Raw genomic sequence first — 25,610 nt, 5'->3', positions numbered from 1 at the left:
CCCGAAATTCGAGAGAGCTGAAAAACAAATTCATCTCTAGCAGCCATGGCAGCTGGCGTGAGCAAAACGTGAAATCACGTTGTCGAGAGCCCCCTCTCGCGGAGCTCGTTGTAAACATAACTTCTCATGACGTCATACACCGCCATTATTCAGCTGAGCCGTGTTTCAGAATCCTCGGTTTTCACAGAAAAAAAACACATTTAGTTAATTACTCGCAGATGGTTGCAAATTACAGACACGGTAATTCCATGTCATTATAATACATTCCAGTGTATCAAATTGTATGTAGCTAAGCTATTTTATGTGCCTCAACAACATTTAAGGTGACCTGAATCGATCTCTACAGTCAGAGACAGAGTCTACTCAACTACCGAACGGACAGAAAGATGTCTTCAGCGGAGGAAACGCAGTCTACTCCCGCCGAAGCTCCGGGGACGGAAGTGCAAGCTCTTGCTGAGGAAGAGTGCATGGACACTACGCCTGCGGCACCTGCCGCCACCGACACAACGGAATCTGCTCCTTCGCAGACAACTACACCACCACCAGAAACCACACCAACAGCAGAAACAACACCATCGCAGCCTGTAATGACAGAATCAAATCAAAATATTCCAAAGACAGACACTGGAAAATTTATCAGGCCAGCTCAACCAGTTATCAAGCCTCCTGTTCCAAAAACAATTCAGACAGACAGACCATCAAAACAGGTAAACTGAATTGTCTTAAAGTTAAAAAAATAATTACAGTGAAAACAACTTAACCTAAACTTTAACGTTAAAACTGCACCCTGCTGCCTGTATGTCGGTTAAAACTATAAAACAAAAAAGATAAAGTAGGCCTAGGCCTAAAGTTAAACTGTCTTGAGATGAATGGAGCTGGAATTTTTGGAAAGAGAAATGATAAACATGAGGCAAGGGCGGATCCAGACCAGGATTTTCCAAGGGGGGGGGGGGGCACATTTTCCAAAGGAAAAATTTGACAAGGAAAAAAAAAAAGGCCTTCGGCTGTCTTCACTATCAAAAGGGGGGGGGGGGGGGGGGTTAACGGCATTTTTGCAGTACGTACACTACTTTAATTGTGCCTCTCAAAAGGGGGGGGGGGGATGGGCTGGCTTACCTCGGGCGATGTTCGTGCAGGCTCCACTTCACCACCGCTCCACCTACCCAAACATCGGGACCGTGAACCATTTCGGATATACCGAGTCACAAAGGTGGGATGGCAATCATGGTAATGGTAAAAATTAAACCAAAAAAATATAACAAAAAAGATGATTGACTTAACATCTTACTCTTCACCCGTATTTCACTCCGTTTCCATCCTCCGGTTATCCTCAAAATTGGTGATTTTGGGCCAGTATCTTTTTCCTCACGTATTATTCACGGCCGATTTCAAAACATCGCATGCGATCGCGATTGGTCGCAGGTCAAACCGATCGCATGCGATGTTTTGAAATCGGCCATGAATAATAAGTGTGAGGAAAAAGATACTTTCCAAAATCACAAATTTTGAAGATAACCGGAGGATGGAAACAGAGTGAAATACGTGTGTAGAGTAAGATATTAAGTCAATCATCTTTTTCGTTATATTTTTTTGTTTAATTTTTACGATTATCATGATTGCCATCCCACCTTTGTGACTCGGTATATCCGAAATGGTTCACGGTCCCGATGTCCGGGTAGGTGGAGCGGAGTGTAGCGGTAGTGAAGTGGAGTGGAGCCTGCACGAACATCGCCCGAGGTAGGGCTGGCTTTGCCCCCCCCCCCCCCCTGGATCCGCCAGTGACATGAGGTTTCTCAAAAAAAAATAGATAAAAAGAGAAATAGCCTCTGCCACATGTTTATCTACATGTTGTAAGTAAGATGTAGTCTAGAGAAGCCAGGAGGATCCTAACGTTAAGAGATTATTAAAGTTGATATGTGCTTAATATCCACGGAGCCAAGGATTGCACCTCATTCATGTACACACACCGTTATTCCCATGATTAAGCCTCCTCAAAATCTCAACTTATGATTTCTAGCCCTAATTTATGTAAATGGGCTACAAAGTTCATCCCCGTTAGGCACTACATGTACATATGTAATAGTTCCCTTATTTAATGAAATTTCTTCGTTCAATTCGAAAAAAAGATTATAAGAAGATGAGCATGTTATTATACTCACAGATGTTATTATCGCCATCTTGTCGTCTTTGTTATTGTAGCCTACAGTAGCTACACCTACGAGACGTGTAAATGGCAACAACATCCTGAGCTAGATGAAAAATATGTACATTGGCCGATAAATATCAATTTCACCTTGATGCTAAAATATCCCGCACGCTCTACCAGTTGCTGCCCTCTACATGTATATGCGTCTTGTAGGTAGGCTACAATAACAAAGACAAGATGGTGACAATTACATCTGTGAGTAAATGCTCATCCTATAATCTTTTTCTGAATTTAACAATGAATTCTCATTTAAATAGGGAACTATTCACAGTATGATTTACTAAAGATGTGAACCCTTCTTTGCAATAGTTTGAAAGTAGCATTGCCACTTAAGAGAGCAAAGTACATGTACTGTACATATACCTAGTAATGTGTATTAACTTTTATCTTAGTTTACTTTAGGTATTTATTGTGCATGCCAGAGAACTACTTTTCTTCTTTTTTCTGACTGGATGCTTATGAACTCAACATGGCATGGGGGCAAATGAGGCCACTGGGATTAATACATTAGGCTCTATGGTTACATGTACATGTACATAGATCTGTTAAAACTTTAAAATTCAGTGTAGACATCACCACATTTGGTTACATGTATATCGAATGTATGTGTCCACTACCAATAAAACATGTAGATATAATGATATAACTGACAGTAGAAAACACCATCCTAGAATCTTTTTTCTTTCTATAAGATTGGATAGGATTAATAAATAAATCGTAAAATGGGGGTGTTTTCTGTTTTGGTAAATAAGTAAATGTTAATAATTACTAGTAAATGTTAAGTGATTGTATCAAATTAACTATTTTTACTTTCTGTAGCTACATAAAATAGGTTTAAATCAGGCGGCCTCAATTGCTCCATTTCGGTGGGGCCAATAAGGCCACCTGACAAAAATCTATGGCTCATTAATATGCAAATTAGGCTGATTAGTTTTTTAAATTTCTGATAGAAAATGTGGTCTACTCTAGAGTAAATAGACATGTTACTACTGCTTGACATTAAAAAGATACAATTGGAATTATAAAAAAGGTGGCCTTATTTACCCCACTCTCCCCAACAGTATTTGAAAATGTGAATGTAATTGATAGTCAGTTTTCTAGTGGTATTTATTCCATCTAAATCTCTTGTAACTTCTGCAATATCAAATTTCACTCATGATTTTGTGCAAAAGGGTTATTTTGAGAAAACCTGTTTAAAATTTGATATTTACATCATACATGGGTGCCTATGGAAAACCTGATCACTAATTAGTACATAAAACTTGTTTGAATGGAAAAGAGGGTGACGCACTAACACTGCCTACATGTACATATATATAAAAATATGAATTTTGCCCATTTAGACTATGAAACAAAATTATACCACCTTATGACATACATATGTGTACTACCGGATGAGAAGTTGACCAATACATTCAGAAGAGATTTCCATTAATTTTAAGTTTCTTATATCTTTTTTTGTTATAGTCCATAGAACAAATGGAGGAAGCCAAGCTGAAAGCAAAGTTTGGAGGACTGTCAAAGCCAGGAGGGTCTCAGTTTCTCCAAAAGAGGCTTAATAAAGGCGTAAGTATTAAAACCATTTGTATGATTTCTACATTGTGTGTAATGTTTGTTATAATTATTATATTATTATTACATGTAAGTATTATTTGATATTGAATTGACTTTATTTGGCAATATTAAACATCAACGTCAAAATCATTAATGTCAAAGCTGTACAGAGCATGATCGGTTCATCACGGACGGACATTTGATAGATTTTGAAAACTTTGAAGGCTTGTAACAAATGAAGAATAAGATGAACATGGTTCCTTTGTGTTTTATAGTGAAGGGTAGGACAAAGTATGCTGAATGATGAAAAAAGTTTGTTGCCATGGTTACCTACAAACATAGGTAGCCACTAAATGTGCCATATCACGGACGGACATGATAGAAATGTGGTTTTCAGAATTTTTGAACATTTTTATTGTTTCTATCTAAATAGCTTAACTTTGACCAATAATTGTTAATGCAACTTATACTCAGGTATGTTAGCTTCTATGTTCAGCATATTGAATTCTTAACCAATATCAAACTTCTGAGAGAATTGCAAATATTTTCCATCTCGGACGGACATCTCGGACGGACATCACGGACGGACACAATTAAAATACATTGGAAGTACCTTGTAAGAAGTTCTTATTACTTGTTTGGGGGAACAAATGCTATTGTATTGATGATTTGTACATTTTTATATATGATTAAATAATATTAGTTGCACAATCAAGTTGCTACAACTTGATTTAAGTTGTAGCAACATTGTTTCTATGCTAGACACACAAAATAAGGCATATGATTGCTTTTAAACACAGTTCTTTTCAAAATCAAATATCCTAATGCACATTGTCTTCTTTTCAATTTAGAGAATAGTTGGTACCAAATCAACATCCAGTGGATCAATGATCATGTTGATACTTTTTATGATATATCATTATGATACATGTTCATACATTTTTAGGCATTCATTTTCGAAGAGCACATATTTTTTTTATGTCCATTAAGTAAATCCATAAGATTCACAGGTTGCTGATCATTATGCTTGTTTGGTGGATCAAGTACGACCACAACACTTGTCCAGGCTCTCTTCAAATTCATCTTTTGTCCATATTAAAGTGGAGACACCCCTTCACATCAACAGTCCTCATGTATTTAGGCCCTGACCGAATCCAAAATTGAAATCAAATACCAATTAAACTTCTAAACACTGCAGTGCAAGCTTTATATGAATTGTATGCATTTTCAGATTACCAGATCAGCAATTAGCTCCAAAATGGACTTAAAAAAAAGGAATTCTTGTACTTTTCACAAGCCTCAAGGACATGATGCCATGTTCTGTTATACTCCTTTCATAAACACAATTATGCGGCTAATGGCAGCATAATTTGGTCGTAAAATCGTAGGAGGACCAGAGTTATCCGCATTATTTTGATGCTGCTATTATCCGCATAATAGCGGCATCTGGACAAGATTTTGACTTTATGAACGCATTCCAAAGTAATGCGGATGATTGCCATGGTGCGGTCACAAGGTCACCCTTTTCCAACACAGCTGCATCGGAGGGGGTGTGTGTGGTTGCCATGACGATAATCCGCCTTTTTCAGGACGGGCCTCGTAAAAATAATGCGGATAATTTTTGGAGTTTGTGAACGCAATTTTTATTGAATTATCCGCATTACTCTTAGGCGGCTAATTGGAGGATGGGTTTATGAAAAGGGTATTAGAAGCATTGTGAATCCATAGGTTTGTACATGGAAAAAATGATTTTTTTTTTCTGCTTATCAGAATATGCATTCTACTTTCTTCTTTTCCATCACTTTCTGCAAGCTTCAGTTGATGAAATATGTAGCTTTTGACCTATTCTTGCTGTATTTCATTTCCTGCTTTTTGGCATACATGTAGCTTCCAACTCTATCTGCATTCCAATTATGTTTTTAAAAAAAATTCCTTACAACAATTAAGCCCCAATAACAGCCAAAGAAGGACTTCACAAAAATTGTAAAGAGTTTTAGGTTTCCATCCTTTTGAGTTCTGAATAATTCTCAGTATGATTTTTCACTGCAAATTGGAACTAAAATTAAATTCATAATCTGCTCAGTATTTGCTCATTGTCTGTCCGTGATGAATTTAATGTCCATCTGCGATTATTTTGATTGATTTATAATATGGATAAAATGTATGGATTTTAGCTATATAAATTATGAAATGATGTACAGTGTCTTGTGAGATGCTTCTACACACTTTTATTTTTGTTTCTATTCTGATAAAGAATAAAAAGCTGAATCCATACATATTATCCATATCATAAACTCAATAAAAATGATCACGGACGGAAATTAATTTCATCACGGATGGAAATTTCAAAATGGAATGTTAAGATCTACCAGAAAAGTTTACCTCCCATATTTTTCTACTAATTTATGTTTGATGATAGATTAATCTTCAGAGTACAAGAAAATCCAAACCAAATTGGAATTACTTTGAAAACAATAAAACTAGAGTGAATTGAATTTGAGTGAATTTACATTGTCCGTCCGTGATGAAATTAATGTCCGTCCGTGATCATTTTTGATTGAGATTATGATATGGATAAAATGTATGGATTTCAGCTATGTTCAAATAAAATGATGTACAGTGTTTAGTGAGATACCTCTACACCTTTTTATTTTTTATTTCTATTCTGATAAAAAATAAAAAAACTTTTTATATTTTTTTTCATCACGGACGGAAATTTCAAAATGGAAATGTTCACACCTACCAAAAAAAAGTACTTCTCAATATTTTTTTTCTACTAATTTATGTTTGATAATAGATTAATGTTCAAAGTGCAAGAACATCCAAACCAAATTAGAATAACTTTAAAAACAATAAAACTAGAGAGAATTTAATTTAAGTAAAAATGTCCGTCCGTGATGAGAGGTAATAACACCCCCACGAATAAAATGGACTATTCCAGTACTTTCGGATTTATCAATCTTCATGAAACTGAGTTCTTTGAAACCTGAGATATCAAAGATTATCTTAAAAGCAATTTTGATAGAAATATCTAAAAAAAAAAATTTCACCTCAATGCTAACCCTTAACCGATCATGCTCTACAACATGATGATCGAGGAGCTCCAAAAATTATGCTTGTGGTTGAGTATCAGAGTATAAGGGTGCGTTTATCCGCCACTTTTTTACCCTAGAATCATGATTCAAATCATGATTCTGCAGAATCACGATTGCGTTTAGTCGAAATTGAATATAATCATGATTAGAATCACAAACATGAAACACGAAAAAAGGGGCGTTTGGAAAGACGTTTCTGCAGAATCACGTACGAAAATGTTCGAATAAACGATATCGTGATTACAATCATGATTCTATGACCTCACTGTTGTGTCGGGCTACTTTCGGTTTGACTCTTGCCAAGCTCAAGGCACTCTACATGCTCATTGTATGCACATGATTAGGTACTACGCATGCATTTCTTGTCGTGTTCAAGTTCTGTGTTGGTCATCGCATCGTCCACTACTTTTCATTTTTTGGTCATGTCTTCAACTTCAAGTTCTAGTAAATGAATTAACTGGACAGACAATGATCCCAGTTGTTGAGTATACAGTACCAATATTAAATTGAATCTACGCTGAAATTCATTTCCGAACACCATTTTGGATAAACTAACAAGATGAATAGAAGCATATGGACCCTATATGATAGAAGTAAACAAAATGAGGTATAGACTGAATTCTGGAAGCAAAAGATTTTTCGAGAGCCGAAACACGTGCGAAAAAAACTTCCTCTGTCAAACTGCGCACTAGTGATGCGCACTGGATTGGCCCGAATCTGAGGAGAAACAGCATTGGAATGAAGGTCGTCTAAACGCTGATTCTGTGATATTGTGATTCATGTTTGTGTTTTGAATCATGATTCGAATCATGATTCAAATCATGATTCTGGCTTGAGGTCGCATAAACGCAGCCTAAATCGTCTTAAAGCGTTGCTGAGTCAAATTTATAATTAGGACTAGTATTTGTGGGTAAATACTTGTTTTTATATCATATCATGTACGACATTACAGTTTTAGGACTTATATGGATTTGCATTCAGGCAATCATTTACCTGGTATCGCATCGCAATTGAAAGACTGCAATGCATAAAGTCATATTTTTCATAGAGGGCTTTTCTCTTATGACCAAAAATGCTATTCAAATTTATTAAGCAAAATTGTTCCCTGGCATTTGTTTATTACTTTTCAGGTGCATCCTGTGATCAATTTCAAGAGATATTACAAACTTAGAAGAAGCTTTAGAATTTATGAGCCCTCTACGTGTATGTTACTGATTATTGCTGAAGGAAACACCAATTTATTGCTGAATCTTTTTCTATCCATCACTCTTGGTATTTGATTCTTTAAAAATTTCTATTTTGGTTGTTTGGTCTTTGACCACCTGCAGATGAAGTACTTTGATTCTGGTGATTACAACATGGCGAAGCAGTCTGGTAAGCTGGGTAGGCGCCCATTGAGTGGTAAACCTGGTGGGATCCCTTCTGCTCCTAAACCAACCGGTGAGGCTATCCCAACACCAGACTCTATTCATCATAGAAAGCAGTCATCAGAGATCAGCAAACTAGCCGTCTAACAGGGAAGATGCAATCATATACCACTGAAGCTATCTTACCAAGCCACATTATGACATGGAAGAATGGAGATACCTGTATGTGTAAATAGAATATTTTGAAAATGAAATGGGAAGATAGGGTGTATGAAAGGCACTTAATGAAAGCTTTTCCCTTTATTTGTTGTTGAAGCTGTCATGTGTCAGTGATCACCTATATCGTCGGCGGTCATCAGAACCGACTATCAGTCAATTTTGGTTTTAAACAAAAATCAATTTTTAGGTTTTTGCAGAAAATGAAAGTACAAGTCCAACTCTATTCATAACTAAATTTTTAGACAGCAATTTATTTTCTTTTCTGAGATATTAGAGGATTTTCACGGCGATGCCATACAAATTTTTAATAAAATGCACAAATCCCATTGGTAAAATAAGATACGACGTTATGACTGACCACAATATCGATGCGCGCGGTCAACCAAACCGTCATATCGGCACTGGGCACTGCATTGACTTTGCATGTGAAAAGCGATACGACGTTTTGACTGATCGTGCACATTGAAATCGCGGTCAGTCAAAACGTATCGCGTTTTCCCTATGGCGTTTTTGTGTAGGGAAAATCTAAGTCGCTGAAACCGAAATTACAAGCATGTAGCTCTTTTGCCATATTTTCTTGGATCCTTTTGTGTAAAAATAAAGATACCAATGTCAAGCAAGTTTCTTGGTCTTTCCAACCATGTATTTTTCAAGCAATGAATATGTGGTCAGGCTGGGGAACTAAGTGTGAAAATTATGGTATACTTTGAAGTCGATTTTCTCTGTGAAATGGGTTTGCACCGTTGTATGTGTGATACAACGGTTCGGATGACCGCAAATGAACTTTGAAGGATCATATAACAGCAGCACATTATTCCAAGTAATTTTCCATTTATTTCTTTTGTGAAGGAGAAAGGTAAAATATGAATACAGTTTTGTAGACCTCTGTACATAAGATTCACCTGTAGTTGTTTCTATAGTTAATTTTCCTTGTTTGACTTCTTGGCCAGACTTCACACACTGAACCTTTTTTTTTCCATCAGCAGCACAAACTATCCACCATTTTATTCAAGTCAGTCAAATTTACATGTACTTTTCAAGTACATGATTAAGTACAATGTGCAGATGACAACCTATTTTACTTGTCTTCAACTCCTTTACTGGCGACCTCTGTACATTGCATACTGCCTTGTGTATTATACATGTACATACAAATGTCAATGAACACTGGAAAATGTTTCTGCTAAGCTTCATATTTTATAGAAGGTTGAAAGTTGCCTGCCTTGTCCCATAATCTCCATACAGATTTGTTGAATTACTAAAGATAAAAAGACTTGGTTTCATATGGAGTTAACAAGTTCAATATATGGAAAATAAATTGAATTGAATTGAATATTATATTTACACATTTCTATTGAAAAAGGGAATAACATTCAGGCCAGCCCTGGGCTAATGTGAAGTGTACAATGTACATTCATAATTTGTTGGTGCACTCTATACTTACATGTACATCAAGATACATTTTACCTTGGTTCTAATTGAAATTGAAATAAAGTACTTCAAAGGTGCAAGGTTCAAGCCTTGGGTAATTTGAGTCTTTTATCTTCCTTCAGATATGGGTGTGATATTTTGGAAATCCCACATTTTCTATGTACATGTAAATAATCTAACACATTTCCTTTCAAATCATCCAGTTGCTCTCAGTATGTGGATATATCTGGGGTTTTTCAGATCTTTAAAAAACATACATGTAGTATAACAAAGTCATATACAGTATATGGAGATGTCTAGATAATTGTCCTTTATTTTAATATTGTTTTTGATATAGCTGTACAAAGGATGCTAAACTATCTGTTCTACTATAAATGCTTTATTTAAAGCATAATTTTGATACCTTTTATTAATCTCCCCAGGTTTTGCAAAACAGAAAAAGACAAATCCCGGTATTCTCAGAATTTCCCAGAACATGCAAGCATTCAGGCCAAAAATTATGAAAATATACAATGAATATAATGAAAATCCCGCACAATCCAATATAACAACGTTGTTCATTCAGCGACCGGGCCACCAAGTGTGAGCTTTTACAGAAATTTTGTGGCCTGACTCTCATTTTAGGTTGCCCTGGGCCACTGCTAATGTCAAGCCCTGGGTACTCAAATGTTAGTGAATCCAACCAGAAAATTAACATATTGGAATTGTCAAAGTTCTGTCATGTTGTGAAGTCAGGTGATATTATTACATTCAATAAACTTAAGTCTGTTTCTCTTGGCATGCCAAACATTGTAGTGTTGTCTTCATTCAACACTAAAGCTTGAAGGCGTGCCTTTTGTGGTTAGGTTCACCAATTTTTGAGCACAACTGTACATTGTACCATTGTATTGATTTATCACTCGGATATTGTTACAAATTCATTGAAAATTTGTTAATGTGGGACTAAGAGTAATACTTAGAAAAATCATACCATGGACACGAGTGTTTATTTTTGTTTGCATGAAGCACAAAAGAACATATCGTTGCTGAGTTGTTAAAAACCTTGTATCTCAAATTCATAAACAAAAATAAGGGTACATGTACATTTAGCTCAGAAAGAGGCTGTATTTTTTTAATATGGCAGATGTGGAGCCTAATATTGTCTGGAAAAACCCCCTCTCATTTCCTGCAGATAAATTTTTCTAGGTAGAAGAAGCTTGCTGCTGATGTCATTTACATTTTTTTTTCCTGAGCAGTCCTCCATGTTTTTGTTTAAATTTTGATAATCAGGTTTATCACCCCAGCAACACTACAATGTTCATGTATATACTGTATTTTGTTTATGTTTAATAAATGGATATTGGTTGGCAAGCAATTACCAGGGGGTGAGAAAGCTCTATGTATAATTAGAATCTTATTTTTTTTCTCTCTGAAATGTGGACAGGTACGTTTATTTCCAGTAAATTACTTGTTTAGTTTTGTACAGCCTGCAGGTATACAATATAGTTTTTCTCATCCATGTATACTATGCAGAAATTTGAAAAGGTGGCAAGCACTTTGAAAATAAAGAATGTATATTTTACTAAAGAAATGCTCTTTATTGTGATATCAAACTTATTTTTAGGTAGACAAAATGGTACATTTATTAAATGTAATAAGTACATGAAGGATAATATAATTTTGTTGTATCTGCCATGTAATTTCCAAGATCAAAAGAGGATTTTTAAAAGGAAATGTTATTGATATACATTTTGCTTGTTATTTACTTGAATATTGTAATACTGTATGTTTAGTTTGTTTTATATACAATGTTTTAATCCTGTCTTTTTTCACATTTGTGTGAGCTCCATGAAGGTTTCTTTTTTCATTTTGTTGAAAATTTGTATTAACCCCATTTTTCAATTTCCTTGTAAATCATAAAAACACAGTTAATGGATTCCTTACTATACAGGTATCCTGGTAAAGTGGATACAGAGGAACTTAAATGCAACAACTTTCCACAATTGATATAATTTAAAAGAAAGAAAGAAAAAATAAATAAACAAGCACAGCAACATGAATTTCATCTAAATCTGATACAAAACAAAAATTATGTAAGGAATTTGAATTTCGTATTTACATGTAGATGAAAGGAATGTACATGTTTGCATATCATTAAGCAATTATTTACAGTATGACCTTACTTTCCCTTTTCCTTTTTTATTATACGACCGTCTCGATGGGACGTTTTATGATATCACGCTCGGTGTCCGTCCGTCCGTCCCTTAACTTTTCTTTGTAAACGCGATAACTTCAGTTTAACTTAACCTAGGCTCATATAATTTGGTGTGTATGATACTAGCATAGATCCCATGAAGCCTATTGATTTTGAGGTCAAAAGGTCAAAGGTCAAGGTCACAGTGACGTATTTGCATCGTACACTTCTGAAGTCCTTGTAAACGCGATAACTTCAGTTTAACTTAACCTAGGCTCATAAAATTTGGTTTGTATGATACGAGCATGGATCACAGAAAGCCTATTGATTTTGAGATCAAAAGGTCAAAGGTCAAGGCCAGTGACATGTTTTCACCTTACCCTGCTGCAGTCCTTGTAAACGCGATAACTTTAGTTTAACTTAACCTAGGCTCATATAATTTGGTGTGTATGATACTAGCATGGATCCCAGGAAGCCTATTGATTTTGAGGTCCAAAGGTCAAGGTCACAGTGACGTGTTTTCATCGTACACTTCTGAAGTCCTTGTAAACGCGATAACTTCATTTGAACTTAACCTAGGCTCATATAATTTGGTGTGTATGATACTAGCATGGATCCCAGGAAGCCTATTGATTTTGAGGTCCAAAGGTCACAGTGACATGTTTTCACCTTACCCTGCTGCAGTCCTTGTCAACGCGATAACTTTAGTTTAACCCTATCTAGGCCGGGGAATTTTTGGAGTTCATATGGCGGGGGGGGGGGGGGGGCCTCCCGGGCCCCTCCTCGAGATCTCGGCCGTCGACCACGCGATCGCGCCTAAAATTGGCACGCAGGTTGTCTGGGATATTATCTACAAAATTGTTTAGTAATTTATTTCATGCGAATTGTTATTAAAGGACAAGTCCACCCCGACAAAAAGTTCATTTGAATAAAAAGAGAAAAATTCATCTAGAATAACAACGAAAATTTCATCAAAATCGGATGTAAAATAAGAAAGTTATGACATTTTAAAATTTCGCTTAATTTCACAAAACAGTTATATGCACATCCTGGTCTGTATGCAAATGAGGAGACTGATGACATCATCCACTCACTATTTCTTTTGTATTTTATTGTATGAAATATGAAATATTCTAATTTTCTCCCCTTTGTCAAGTGAAAAACCGATTAATTCCTCCATGAACATGTGGAATTAGCATTGTTTAATACTATATGGTTCAGTCAAGTTGGTCCTTATTGTCAAATCGGTAAAAAATGAAATATTGTACATTTCAAACAATAGAAAACAAAAGAAATAGTGAGTGAGGGACATCATCGACCATCTCATTTGCATGTCACTGAGATGTGTATATCACTGTTTTGTGAAAAATAAGCGAAACTTTAAAATGTCATAACTTTCTTATTTTACATCCGATTTTGATGAAATTTTCAGCACTATGCTAGTTTGATTTTTCTCTATTTATTCAAATCAACATTTTTCTGGGGTGGACTTGACCTTTAAGTAATTATGCTAATTTATGCGTAATTAGTATGCAAAATCATTCTTTTTTCCTCTAACTCCATAAATAAGGCTCCAAATGTTCTAATTTTTGGCATAGAAACTCTTTGTGGTGTTCTTAGCAAGTTTACATGAAAAAAATTGTGATATCAGATCAATTTCTTATGTATAATATTTTTTGCAATATCTTATGTATTTCTTTGTTTTTTGGACCCTTTGTTTTTCATTGTTTTTTCAATGAAATTATTTGGGGACTCTTCTAAGATCATAAATAGCATAAAATACATACATTTAGACCAGCAAAACTAAAAATAATCATACTTTTATGATTTTGGGTTGAAAACACAATTTACATTGACTTTGAACACGAAATCACGTTTTTTTAGCAAATTTTGGTCTGACATGCACTTACATAACGTTGCGTAATTTCGGAACCGCGTACCCGGGTGACGCAAAATTGGTCTCAAAAGTTGCGCAAGACTTGAAAGTAAAAAGTCAGCTAGCAGCGCGGTCAAAAAAATTTGCGCAGCAAAAATATCGCGCGACTCGTTGAGGGGGGGGGGGGGCCTTGGAGGCCCCCCCCCCCCGGCCTAGATAGGGTTAACTTAACCTATAGGCTCATATAATTTGGTGTGTATGATACTAGCATAGATCTCAGGAATTCTATTGATACTGAGGTCAGACAGTCAAAGGTGAAGTCGCCACCTTCCACTTTTTTTGCTTGACCAATATCTCAATTTTCTGCTTTACAGGCGGGCGTATTATGTGCTCGCCTTAGCGACACTCTTGTTTTGTTTTATGATATCATAATCTCATTTTTTTTGTCAGCAATCATGATCTTATCAGAAGAAGAATCAATCCTGTTTTTACATCGGTAGATAAGAAAAGACTGAAATGGAAAAGAAAAGATGGGGTAAAAGTTTACAATGCTTTGAGTTTGGAAGTTTTCCACTACATGTAAGTTGTAAACTCTTGTTCCTTAACTTTTGTATGCACATATATGCTTACTACCCCTACTTGTACTTTAAGAAAAGATAATTTTTGTATAAATTCAAAATACAATGTATGGAAGAATATAGGACATCTCTTCTTTTTTTTCATCTACATGTATTAAGTTTATTCATAGACATTTCATTGAACTTATGACATGCATAATGGATTGGATGTCTGAATGTTTCATTGCAAGGCGTGCATGAACCATTCCACTGGTACATATATATACGTTTATTCATGAGCTAACATGATATATGATGAATACTCCCATATTTCTATTGCATAAAGTTTACCTTACATAAATATGTTATGGTATATCCATCTGTTGATACTGGTAAGTTGGCGTGCTGAAAGCATCAAATTTCAAGCCTGTTACTAATGAATAAATGCCTTGGCTATTGTCTATTTTTACAAATTATCAATGCTGTAAATTCAGAGAGATTGGAATGGAAACCCGTGCCCTTTATCTTATTACGAGGGTGCTTTGTCAATGATTTACATTTTTTCTTTGATGAAGAGTTATCCTTTGTTATACAAGCACTGAAGTATATTAAACATATGTGTCAGTTTGAAAGAGAAATAGAAGTTATTATCACTTTCAGTTGAGTTCAAGAAAGCAGAGACATTATGTAACATATTAAATGTATATAATTACACATTCCACGGAGTAATGTTTATTTCTTTCTTTTTATTTCCTTGCCTGCGCTTGTAATGTTGAATGTGATGATGAAAATAATAAAGATGTTCATGATAGTGATTATGGGGATGATGATGTTGGGATGATGGTGATATATGTAATGTCATGGTAAATGTGTTAATGCTGATATGATAGTGATGCTAGTATCGGTGATGATGGTTTTGTGATGTTAGAGATTTAGTGAAGGTAATAGCATCGATGCTAGTAATGATGATGTAATGATTATTAGGGATGATAGTGATGGTGATAATGATAATGATTATGAACTTTATAATGATGGTTGATGACATTTATCATGTTGATGAACGTTGTATTCTTCCCACCAGTGATTCAGGGATGGCCATGATTACTACCAAATTTCCTTTTTTTTCCTCATTTCGCAAGGCATATTTCAAAACATTACTGCAGGGGCAGCGGAGCGAAGTTGAAGGGGGGGGGGGGCATGGAAAAGGGAACATTTTCTTTCTAAAAGGGCACTATCTTAAAAGATAGCCGTATGCTGAAATTTTTCGCTGGGGGGCAGCACATGTACATTTTTTGGGAAAAATCGAAAGCGAGGAAGCGAAGTGACCGAGCTGATCATTGAGGCACTTTTGCATTTTGTTAAGTGAAATCGTATGATTTTGTGCATATTTTTGGTGATTTTTTGTGAAAATCTTTAGTAAAAATGTGCCCCCCCCCGGTGCGTAAGGCCATGATCTTAAAACAGAAAAAAAAAAAAATTCTCTACCCCACTCACATGACCCGTGAAACAAATCACGTAGGATTATTTTTTATAAGTTTTGTTCATTCATTATGCACTTGCCAAATGAAGCAGAACGGTGCTACTAAATAAAGAAACCGGGCAATCATCGAGCACGAAATGTGGTTTTTCAGGACAACTTACATGTAACTCAGGGTTGGATCCAGCCTTCGCCAATAGGGGGGGGGGGGCGGAATTTTTTTTCAACCACATTTTCCCGATCGGCTACTTAAAGTTGATTTTTGTTTGTTTCTTTGAAGGGTATCCTAATAGTCACTTCTAAGCTTTATTCTTATAAATCAACCTAAATATATAATAATCTCATAATCCTTATTTAAATAGTGCGAGCGCAAAGCGCGAGCTATTTTTTTTATTTCAAGTATTTTGTCCTAAAATTTAAATATTCTGGGCAATGTTTGTGATCCTCAACCAGATGTGTATCCAACTAAATAACTACTGCGAGCACGAAGCGCGAGCAGAAATTTTAAATATACGTTTTGATCTTATCAAAAAATGATCTGTTAACGGCTGCTTGCAGTTAGCCATGAAGACCTTACATATTTCAACAATAAAATAATGCGAGCGCGTAGCGCGAGCTTCAAATTTTGACCTTTCTACCCGAAGAATGCAAATTCTAAGCACTTTTTGTGATCGTGATAAGTATAAGTATAAAACTAAACAATTGATGCGAGCGCGAAGTGCTAGCGGTAAAATTCGAGATTTACACCTGAAAATTGAACACTCTATTCATGTTTTATAAATCATGAAAATGATGAGTAATTGGAAATCTTTCTACCCAAATAATGCGAGCGCAAAACGCGAGCAGACAATTTTTGATACATGTATATTGGATAATGATTTAAATAGAAAACAAGCTGCGTATCTGAATAAACATCCGAGATCTAAAATATGTGCAATCTAAATACCTTTTTATCATGAAAATCAATAAAGCGAGCGCGAAGCGTGACTTTAAAATATCTGATATTCCGATCTGAAAAAGGGTTATTTTAAGCTTTGTATTTCAAGCACTTTGTCGGACAAATTTAAGGTGGATATGGATCACAGTTAAAAAGAGCTGATATGTTTAAACATTACTTTGAGCTTTGACATATAGGACCGGGACATTCTAAGAACATTATGTCATATGAAAATGATGACTATCTTCCTTTTTCTCTTCCTAAGCGTGAGATGAAACTTGTCGATATTCCGTTCCTAAAAAAAGACAATTTGGTTATTAAATCACTATCTTATTTATTAATCTAATAAGCCTAATGACATGAATGAGAGCGCAAAATCTCGTAATACTATGGCCTGAAAACTGGACATTTAAAGCACTGTTGTAATTATGAATAAGATGCATGAGTTAATACATTTTCAACAATCAATGCGAGCGCAAAACGCGAGCCGAAATTTTTGGATAAACTATCATGAAATGGGGATTTTAAGTAGTTTGTTACAGAATCAATAAATATACATAACTCACCAATCAAAATGCGAGCATGCAGCGCTAGCTGATACGTTTTGACAATCTGGGCCCCGTAACTCAAAGATTAGCGATTATCGCTAAATAAAATGACCTATCAAGATCATCGTTGCATGCGCATTTTGCTCAGTAGACTGGCAAGGAATCAATCAGAATTGCTCTTTAAAATTAGCGATTAATCGCTAACCTTTGTATTATGGGGACTTGACTTAAATAGGGATATTTTGAGAACTTTATGTAATACAGGAAAATAATAGGTATACCTGACAAATCAAACTTTGCGAGCGCACAGCGCAAGCAGAAAACTTGATTCCATAAAACAAAAAAAAATACAGAACACTTTTAAAAAAATCAAACAAAATAATGAAAGTTTGATTTCCGAGCCGTAATATGTTTTGTATATTGACTTTAAAATTTGATATTTTAAGCTTCATAGTGAGCAAGATATGTGAATCGCCTAGAAGGCAATGCGAGCGCGAAGTGCGAGCGAAAGTTTTATATAGTGACATAAAAGATTTTTGAATTATTTTCCAAGTCTTCCCCTCATCTTATTTCATTCACTTGTCTTCCTCCTCTTGTGTTTCCCCTTCTTTTTTTCTCCTCTCTTTTCCCCCTTTTTTTTTCTTTCCCCCTTTTTTAATATTTTTTTTTGCTCCGCCAATAGGGGGAGGGGGGGGGGGCGCGGGCCCCTCGGGCCCCCCTGGATCCGCCTATGTAACTGATATGAAGAATATGCACCTATAAGAAGGCAAAGGGGCCGCGGCACTCATTTACCCCTAAAATAGGTCCTTCTCAGGTGAAAGGGGCACAGAACACGTTCGTGGGGCCGCTAGGTTAAAAGGGGCACTAATACGGGAAAGGGCACAAGAAGGCAAGGGAGTACTTGCTCAGACATAAAACGGGTCCTTCTCAGGTGAAAGGGGCACAGAACACGTTTGTGAGGGGCACTTTTGGGGGTAAAAAGGGGCACTAATACAAGAAAGGGCACCTATTTGAAGGCAGATAAGGGGCACTTGCTAACGGCATAAAACGGATCCTTCTCAGGTGAAATGGGCACAGGGCATGTTCGTGGGGGCAATTTTCTTGGGTAAAAGGGGCACTGATTCCAGAAAAGGCTCAAGGCAAGGGAGCACTTGCTCAGACAGAAAAGGGTCCTCAGGTGAAAGGGCCACAGCTAGAACACGATCGTGAGGGGGATTAATTTGGACCTGATACGAAATATTGCACTTGCTAACACATAAAACGGGTCCTTCTCAGGTGAAAATTGGCACAGAACACGTCCATGAAGGGGCGTTTTTTAAGAAAGAAAAATTGACACTTAATTATATGACAAACATGAAGGGCACTTAAAAAGACCTAAAACGGGCCCTCTTCCGATGAAAGGGGCACTGTTCACGTTCGTGAGGGGGAATTTTCTTGCGTAAAAAGGGCAATTTTTTAGTGCTTCAAAAAGTGGGGATCGCCGCCCCTGCATTACTGATATCGAATTATTTAGCCTGACATATTGCGCAATACATGTCAAACCACTACCATTATTGCAAAATAAATTGAGAGAAAAAACTGGGGAATTTCCAGTTAGACATGTTAGATGTGACAAACCAGTCGGTAGTACCACTTCATGATTTGAACATTTCATGTAGAAATAACGATACATTGTCAAAACCTCTCAAGTGCGTTTAAAGCTCCACAGGTCTTGCATTAGATTTTGCTCAACCGGTGGAAAGTTGGTTATTACTTGCTCAACTTGTTCAATATTTCGCTGTCGTGGGTGTAGCAGGGGAACTTTTATCTATCATTCTTCCTACATAAATTACGTTCTATCCCCTTTTTTCAAATTTTGGATAGAGTGTATGCTCGACGTTTCCAAATTCTAAACAAATAGGATTAATCCTGGTTTTGATGACATGGCTTCAGCTTCCATTCCAGGCCGTTTACATTCACATCAGGTACTTGGTAATTTCTCCGTTGAGGACGGCGTGTACCACGATGACAAACGAATGAGACACATCTTCGTCGATCCCGACGATGATCTCCTCGGTACTAACCTCCAGGAGGGAATCGAAGATCACAACCCAGACATCAGACCAACATTAGGTCAAGGAGAGCTAAGGCCCATGGCATCACTGTTGGAATGGATGCGACGTCATCAAGCAGAGCTCGAAGATCATGATATACTTCAGATATCAGACAATGGAAGAGATAGAAGGTAACACAGAGGCGGATCCAGGGGGGGGGGGGGTGACACTGCCCCCCCCCCTTGAGGGTCTAAGTCAATATTTTTAATGTATATAAATAAAATTTATTTATCCTCTTCTTGCATCAGATAAAGTTCTAAAAACAAACATTTATTAATTTTGTGGAAAAGTTTCCAGTCATTTTCCCCATGACAATGGCGATCGATGACAATGAAATTGATTTTATTTGACCCATGTCACCCTAATTCGGGTATTGGGGACACTATTATCATAGAACATTACATATTCAAAATCATTTCATAAACAATTATATTCACAAAGTATTTGAAATAATATGTACATGAATCACATAGCCTATTTACAGAGAAATAGGATAAATAGTACATGAAATTACTTTATATTTCGGGCCTTTTCACACGAGAATCTTGAATCATCATTATAACCATGGTAACGATGATTACAATTTGTTTTTAGAATCGTTGTACCATTCACACGTTCACTCGAAAACTGATTTGAATTCGAATTCCTGAGCAAAGGCGGCACTGGCGTAAATCCGTGTTGATGGGTGGGGGGGGGGGGATGACTGAAATATTTTGGCATTTTTTTTGCAATCATGTTTTTAGATATGCAAGGAATTGTCATTGATATGTCCACAGTGGCGTACCGTGGGTCACGGCATTGGGGAGGGGGGGGGCACCAGCAAAATTTGTGAATCACTAAGTGAGTGCGCTAGTGAGCGCGCGAAGCGCGCTAAGTTGCCAGTTATACTGACCTAATAGAGATATTTTAAGGACAATGTCATTAAACGGATATGTATCTCATTGATCAAATAATGCGAGCGCGAAGCGCGAGCTGAATTTTTTTTATATTTAAAAAGGGACAATATAATCAAATTTGTGTAATCATGATAGGTACCTGTCTCGCTAAACAATGCGAGCGCGAAGCGCGAGCTGAAAACTTAGATAATTTAGACCTGAAGTGGGGCATTCTAAGGTTTCTTTGTAGGAATTAACTAGGACCATACGTATTTCATTAACCAAATGATGCGAGCGCGAAGCGCGAGCTGAAAATTTTTGATATTCAGATCAGAAGAAGGGACATTTTAAGGACTGATTTTAGGAATTCATGAAGAGCATGCCATATCTCACCAATCCACTAATGCGAACGTAATCACGGACAGGAAATGTTTCATATATACGAAGACCTTAACATGGGGCAATCACTTTTGAGTCATGAAAAAGAAGCATATGTCACTACATAAAACAATGATAACTCAAGTGCTAGGAAATATATTTGGTTTATATTGACTTGAAAACGGGATGTTTTAGTACAACAGGATTATATATCTCGTTAAACAGACAATGCGAGCACCAAAAACAATAACAAAAAGACGTAGGCCCTGGGCAAATTATGTTTCATAAAGTTGTAATGTAACATAACATAATTATAATATAATATAATATAACATTATAATGAATAATATTTTCTTCTTTCCCACTACGTTTCTCTTCCTTTCTCCCTTTTTTCTCCTTTTCCCCGTTTTTTTTGGTCAGCCGATGGGGGGGGGGGGGGGGGGGTGTACCCCCATGCCACCCGTAGTTACGCCACTGTATGTCCATATGGCAAATAACCCTCCAATATTATTATCCTTTTTTTACCCCATGATGATTTAATGGTTTTATTAAAGATTACATTCAAATTTTTTTTGACATTCCATCTTAATCCCTTCCCAAAGACCCCAACATTGATGAATTGGAAGAACAGGAGTTTCTCTTCAATGTTATAATAAGGACATAAGTATTTCGTTTGAAATGGTGAAATGGCTCTTTATTTGCATTTTATGATTCAAAAATATTATTTTATTTGTTAAGCGGTCTTTTAGGAAGAATTTTCACCAATAAAACAATTATCTCTTGTGATTTTTTTTCTTTTCTTTCGTAAAAAGTGGGGGGGATGTTTGTACAGGCCACCCCCCTCCTCAAAAAGTGGGGAGGATATATCCCCCATCCCCTCGGGATTTACGCCAGTGAAAGGCGGTATGGTGTCCTTGGTGACTTGTCAATCAAAGCACTGCATCGGAAATACAAACTACAATGAGTGCAATACATGTTGTTGTTGTTGTTTTAGCTTATACGGCGCGTATCATTCATTAGTGAATATGAGCTAGTTCTTTCTGCGCATTATCAAAATATTCTACGCATGCATGATCAGAGGAAGGTCATTTGTACTAAAGTGGCATGGTGGTTTAAAATCTAATGAGTCTCAAGCACCAACTTTGATGTCTTGATTATTCATATATTCTTTTGACTGAATTGTGGTTTTCATTTACATCCACCAGAAGCGGATCTAGAGGGGGGGGGGGGGGTTGGGGGGGTTGCAACCCCCCCCCAAAAAAAAAAATCCGGGGACCATTTTTTTAAATCTTATCTTTTTTTTTATGCAAGAAAACGCCATTTTCACACACAGATTTTCAAAAATTTTCCCTACTGTGGGAGGGGGGACACCCCCCTCCCACACCCTCCCCCTCGCTCGCTCCGCTCGCTTGGACTCGGTCGCTACGCTCCCTCGCATACCACCCCAACCCCCCCTTTATAAAAAAGCTGGATCCGCCCCTGTCCACAATAAACAACAATGCGTCCACGAACGACTGGTATTTCACAGTTTGCCAAGTTCATTGTGCAACATGCAATGATATGCATTCGAAGTAGGAATTCAACAAATACCTTCATAAAGTGTTCATTTGTGTGCTATATTCTAGTCATGGTCTATTCAATTTCTTCATCCTGCTATGTAAGGCAAGCTTACGAAATATCTTGCTTTGAAATCTGCCTATCATAATGAAAGAAATGAAAGGTCATTTGACCAAAATTGTCCATGACGTAACTACAAACTGGTCTATTGTATTATCTACGGAAGTGCTTGAAAGGTCACGTAAGCTCCGCCCAAATTCGTACCGTAATTTGAGCGAATTCACCTCCGGAGTAGAATTTGAATTCGTGATTGTGATTAGCGTTCGTGATTCTAGTTTTGTTTCACACGTGCCAAAAATTCGTTTATTTTCACTGGAATCATAATTTTTTTCACTGGAATCATCAAATTACGATTTTTATACCGTGTGAAAGGGCGGTTAGTGAAATACGGAAGCTATGCGGACTTGTTACAACCGATAATGTCGCAGCGCGTTGGATGATTTTGGCATAATGTCACTACGAATAACGTCGCATCGGTATTTTATTCAGGAATCGAGTTGCAGATTTTGAAAGTGTGTTTGGAGGGACAGGCGCGAATGAATGAATTCATTATGATGAAGAGTGGTCACTTTTTAGAAAATTGATATTTTATCGTTGTACATGACATTTTAAGAAAGACAATATCCACCGAATATATTTCCTCGCACTTCGAGTTATTATATTGTTCTATGTAGTGACATATGCTTCTTTGTAATCACTTTTTAAAGTGATTGTCCCCCTTTAACAATGACTTTTTGTTTAAGGCCTGAATATAAAACATTTCCCATCCTTGCTTACGTTTGCATTAGTGGATACTGTGGATTGGTGAGATATATCTGCTCTTCATGAAATCCTAAAAACAGTCCTTAAAATTTAATGTCTTTTTTTCTGGTCTGAATGTTAACAATTTTCAGCTCGCGCTTCGCGCTCGCATCATTTGGTTACTGAGATACGTATGATCTTAAAATGCCCCTCTTCAGGTCTGAATTTTACAAAAAATTCAGCCCGCGCTTCGCGCGCGCAATATTTGATTAGTGAGATACGTATCATGTTCCTGATTACAATGACTATACAAATTGCTGCATGCGTTTAGGTGTAATTCTAAAAAAATAACAAGACGAGTTTGGCGCTTGGACTATGGTGAGACAATGCTCTTCATGAATTCCTTAAAAAATACTGTTACTAACAGTCTTCAGTGAAGACTATACAACTTCAAAGAAACTAACAATGAATTTATCCCACAAAATGAGCTTTATGTAGCCGATTTGGAAAAATGTGGGTGAAAATACGCCCCCCTTATTTGCGAATAAATAAACCGTCAATCCCATAAGAACTGAATAATACAGCGCGTCCAAAAAATGTCCCTCTGATATGCAGCTAAATTACTTCCAAAAATTAAAATTATTATCAAAGAAATGTATGGAACTAGGAAGCTCATTTCATGTTTTAACTTCTATAAAAATGTCATTGGTCTAGCTTCAGTGGTTTTGAATACACAGCTATTACGTAACAGTGGTGCTTTACATCCCATTCCAAGTTTGCATGTATACAGCACTGCTGTGTGTTCTGCACTTTATTTATTTATTTATTTATTAAACAATATTTCAATAGGGTGCCCTTTCAGCAAACTGGTATCAAAAGGGGCCCTAAAGGCATAAAAACAAAACATGTATATACAAGTGATAAAAACATACAAGGTAAAAACATTATATAAATCATACATATTAGAACACAGAAGGCATGCAAAATTCGAGTCATTAAAATATTTGTAACACAGGAACCATTGACATTTTAACATTTGCTGGACATTATATATGATTTGAGTTCTTTTTAAAACTAGAGAGGGTGGATAGGGTTTTTAAATGAAGGGGCAAGGAATTGAACATTGATATTGAGGAAATAATGAATGAGCATTTATAGTATTCAGTATTGCATTTTGGGACATCGAGTTGTAGATTGGTGGCAGATCTTGTATAAAATTTACGTTATGTATTTCGGATACTAATTTAAAGTTATCATTAAAGAAATCGGAAGATAAATTATTTAAACTCTTAAATATACATCGAAAATACATTACTCTTTGGGGATAGGAGAACCATTCAAGTTTTTTGAATAACTGATCAGACGGGTGAGGACGTTAGCTTTGAGTATTATTCTGGCAGCACGTTTCTGAAGTTTTATTATTTGATTCGTTTGTGTGATAAATCGTAAACCCCATACTTCACAACAATAGTCAATTTGACTTTGGATTAAACAGTTATAGATTAGTTTTGCCGTGGTAACATCAACAAATGGATTAGCCCTTTTCAGTATGGCGAGAACAGCACATACTTTTTTACTAACGTTTTCTACATAATCATGCCAAAGAAGTTTATTGTCTATTATGACACCTAAACACTTAGTACAGTGAACCTTCTTTATTACTTTACCATCAAACGTAATAGAAATATCTGAATCTGATTTATTATATTTGTTCATTCTTTGTCTTGACCCCAGTATCATCGTATTTGTCTTTTCAACATTGAGAATTAACTTATTTAATTTTAATCATTGGTTTAAAGCATTTACATCTTCTTGTAAAGCCATTTTCATACTATCTATATCAGATTCCGATAAAAATAATGTTGTGTCGTCGGCATACATTGTAACTTGACCATTCTTTATTACATTAGGCAAGTCGTTAATTAGGACTAGAAAGAGTAGCGGACCTAATGTGGATCCTTGTGGTACTCCGATAGACACACTTTCTTTCCCAGAAATAGATTTGTTATATTGAACACATTGCGATCTCATCGGAACAGCCAATACACTGGAGCTTATTTAGCAGTACATTCGTGTTAACAGAGTCAAACGCACGTCTAACATGTCTAAGATCGATGAAAACAGCGCACACAAGCTGACCATTGTCTATTGCTTTAGACCAGTGATCCGTCATTGAAGCTAAAGCGGCTGCGGTTGAGTGACCCGGTCGGAAACCAAATTGTACTTTACTCAAGATTGACTTTTTGGTGAGGTAATCGTAGAATTGTTGATGGGCAAGTCTTTCAATTATTTTGCTTATCGTGGGGAGAATTGAAATTGGGCGATAGTTACTTAGATTTGAAGTGTCACTTTTTTTTAAATAAAATAAGACTTTTGCGCATTTCCATTCATCAGGGTAGGTGCTCTCCAAAAAGGATTGATTGATGAAATTTGTAATGTAAGGTAGAACATTTTGAATTGACATCT

The 25,610-nt window shown here is 36.4% G+C and overlaps 1 protein-coding gene across 2 annotated transcripts; it reads left to right on the top strand.

Annotated features, from left to right (window-relative positions):
- Positions 1-109: 109 nt before the first annotated feature.
- On the top strand, positions 110-11,897 carry LOC129262618 (cAMP-regulated phosphoprotein 19-like). 2 transcript variants are annotated; one of them, XM_064099570.1, is made up of 4 exons: positions 110-240; positions 357-707; positions 3,674-3,772; positions 8,184-11,897. In XM_064099570.1, exons 2-4 carry the CDS (start codon positions 387-389, stop codon positions 8,367-8,369), a joined length of 606 nt encoding a protein of 201 aa, XP_063955640.1. In that variant the 5' UTR covers positions 110-240; positions 357-386; the 3' UTR covers positions 8,370-11,897. The 2 variants fall into 2 exon arrangements, with proteins under 2 accessions (XP_063955640.1, XP_054756730.1); XM_054900755.2 differs by having other exon boundaries at positions 110-707.
- Positions 11,898-25,610: the final 13,713 nt, after the last annotated feature.

This window comes from Lytechinus pictus, chromosome 5, assembly GCF_037042905.1.
Source record: "Lytechinus pictus isolate F3 Inbred chromosome 5, Lp3.0, whole genome shotgun sequence".
In the NCBI taxonomy this organism is placed as follows: Eukaryota; Metazoa; Echinodermata; class Echinoidea; order Temnopleuroida; family Toxopneustidae; genus Lytechinus; species Lytechinus pictus.
Note: the sequence above shows the minus strand (reverse complement) of the source record. Positions and strands in the feature narration are given on the sequence as shown.

Excerpts from the sequence above, each read along its gene's own strand:
- LOC129262618 (XM_064099570.1), top strand. The coding sequence starts at position 387 with ATGTCTTCAGCGGAGGAAACGCAGTCTACTCCCGCCGAAGCTCCGGGG. Across the intron at positions 708-3,673 it reads CAGACAGACCATCAAAACAG|TCCATAGAACAAATGGAGGA; the intron begins GTAAACTGAATT and ends TTTTTGTTATAG. Across the intron at positions 3,773-8,183 it reads AAAAGAGGCTTAATAAAGGC|ATGAAGTACTTTGATTCTGG; the intron begins GTAAGTATTAAA and ends GACCACCTGCAG.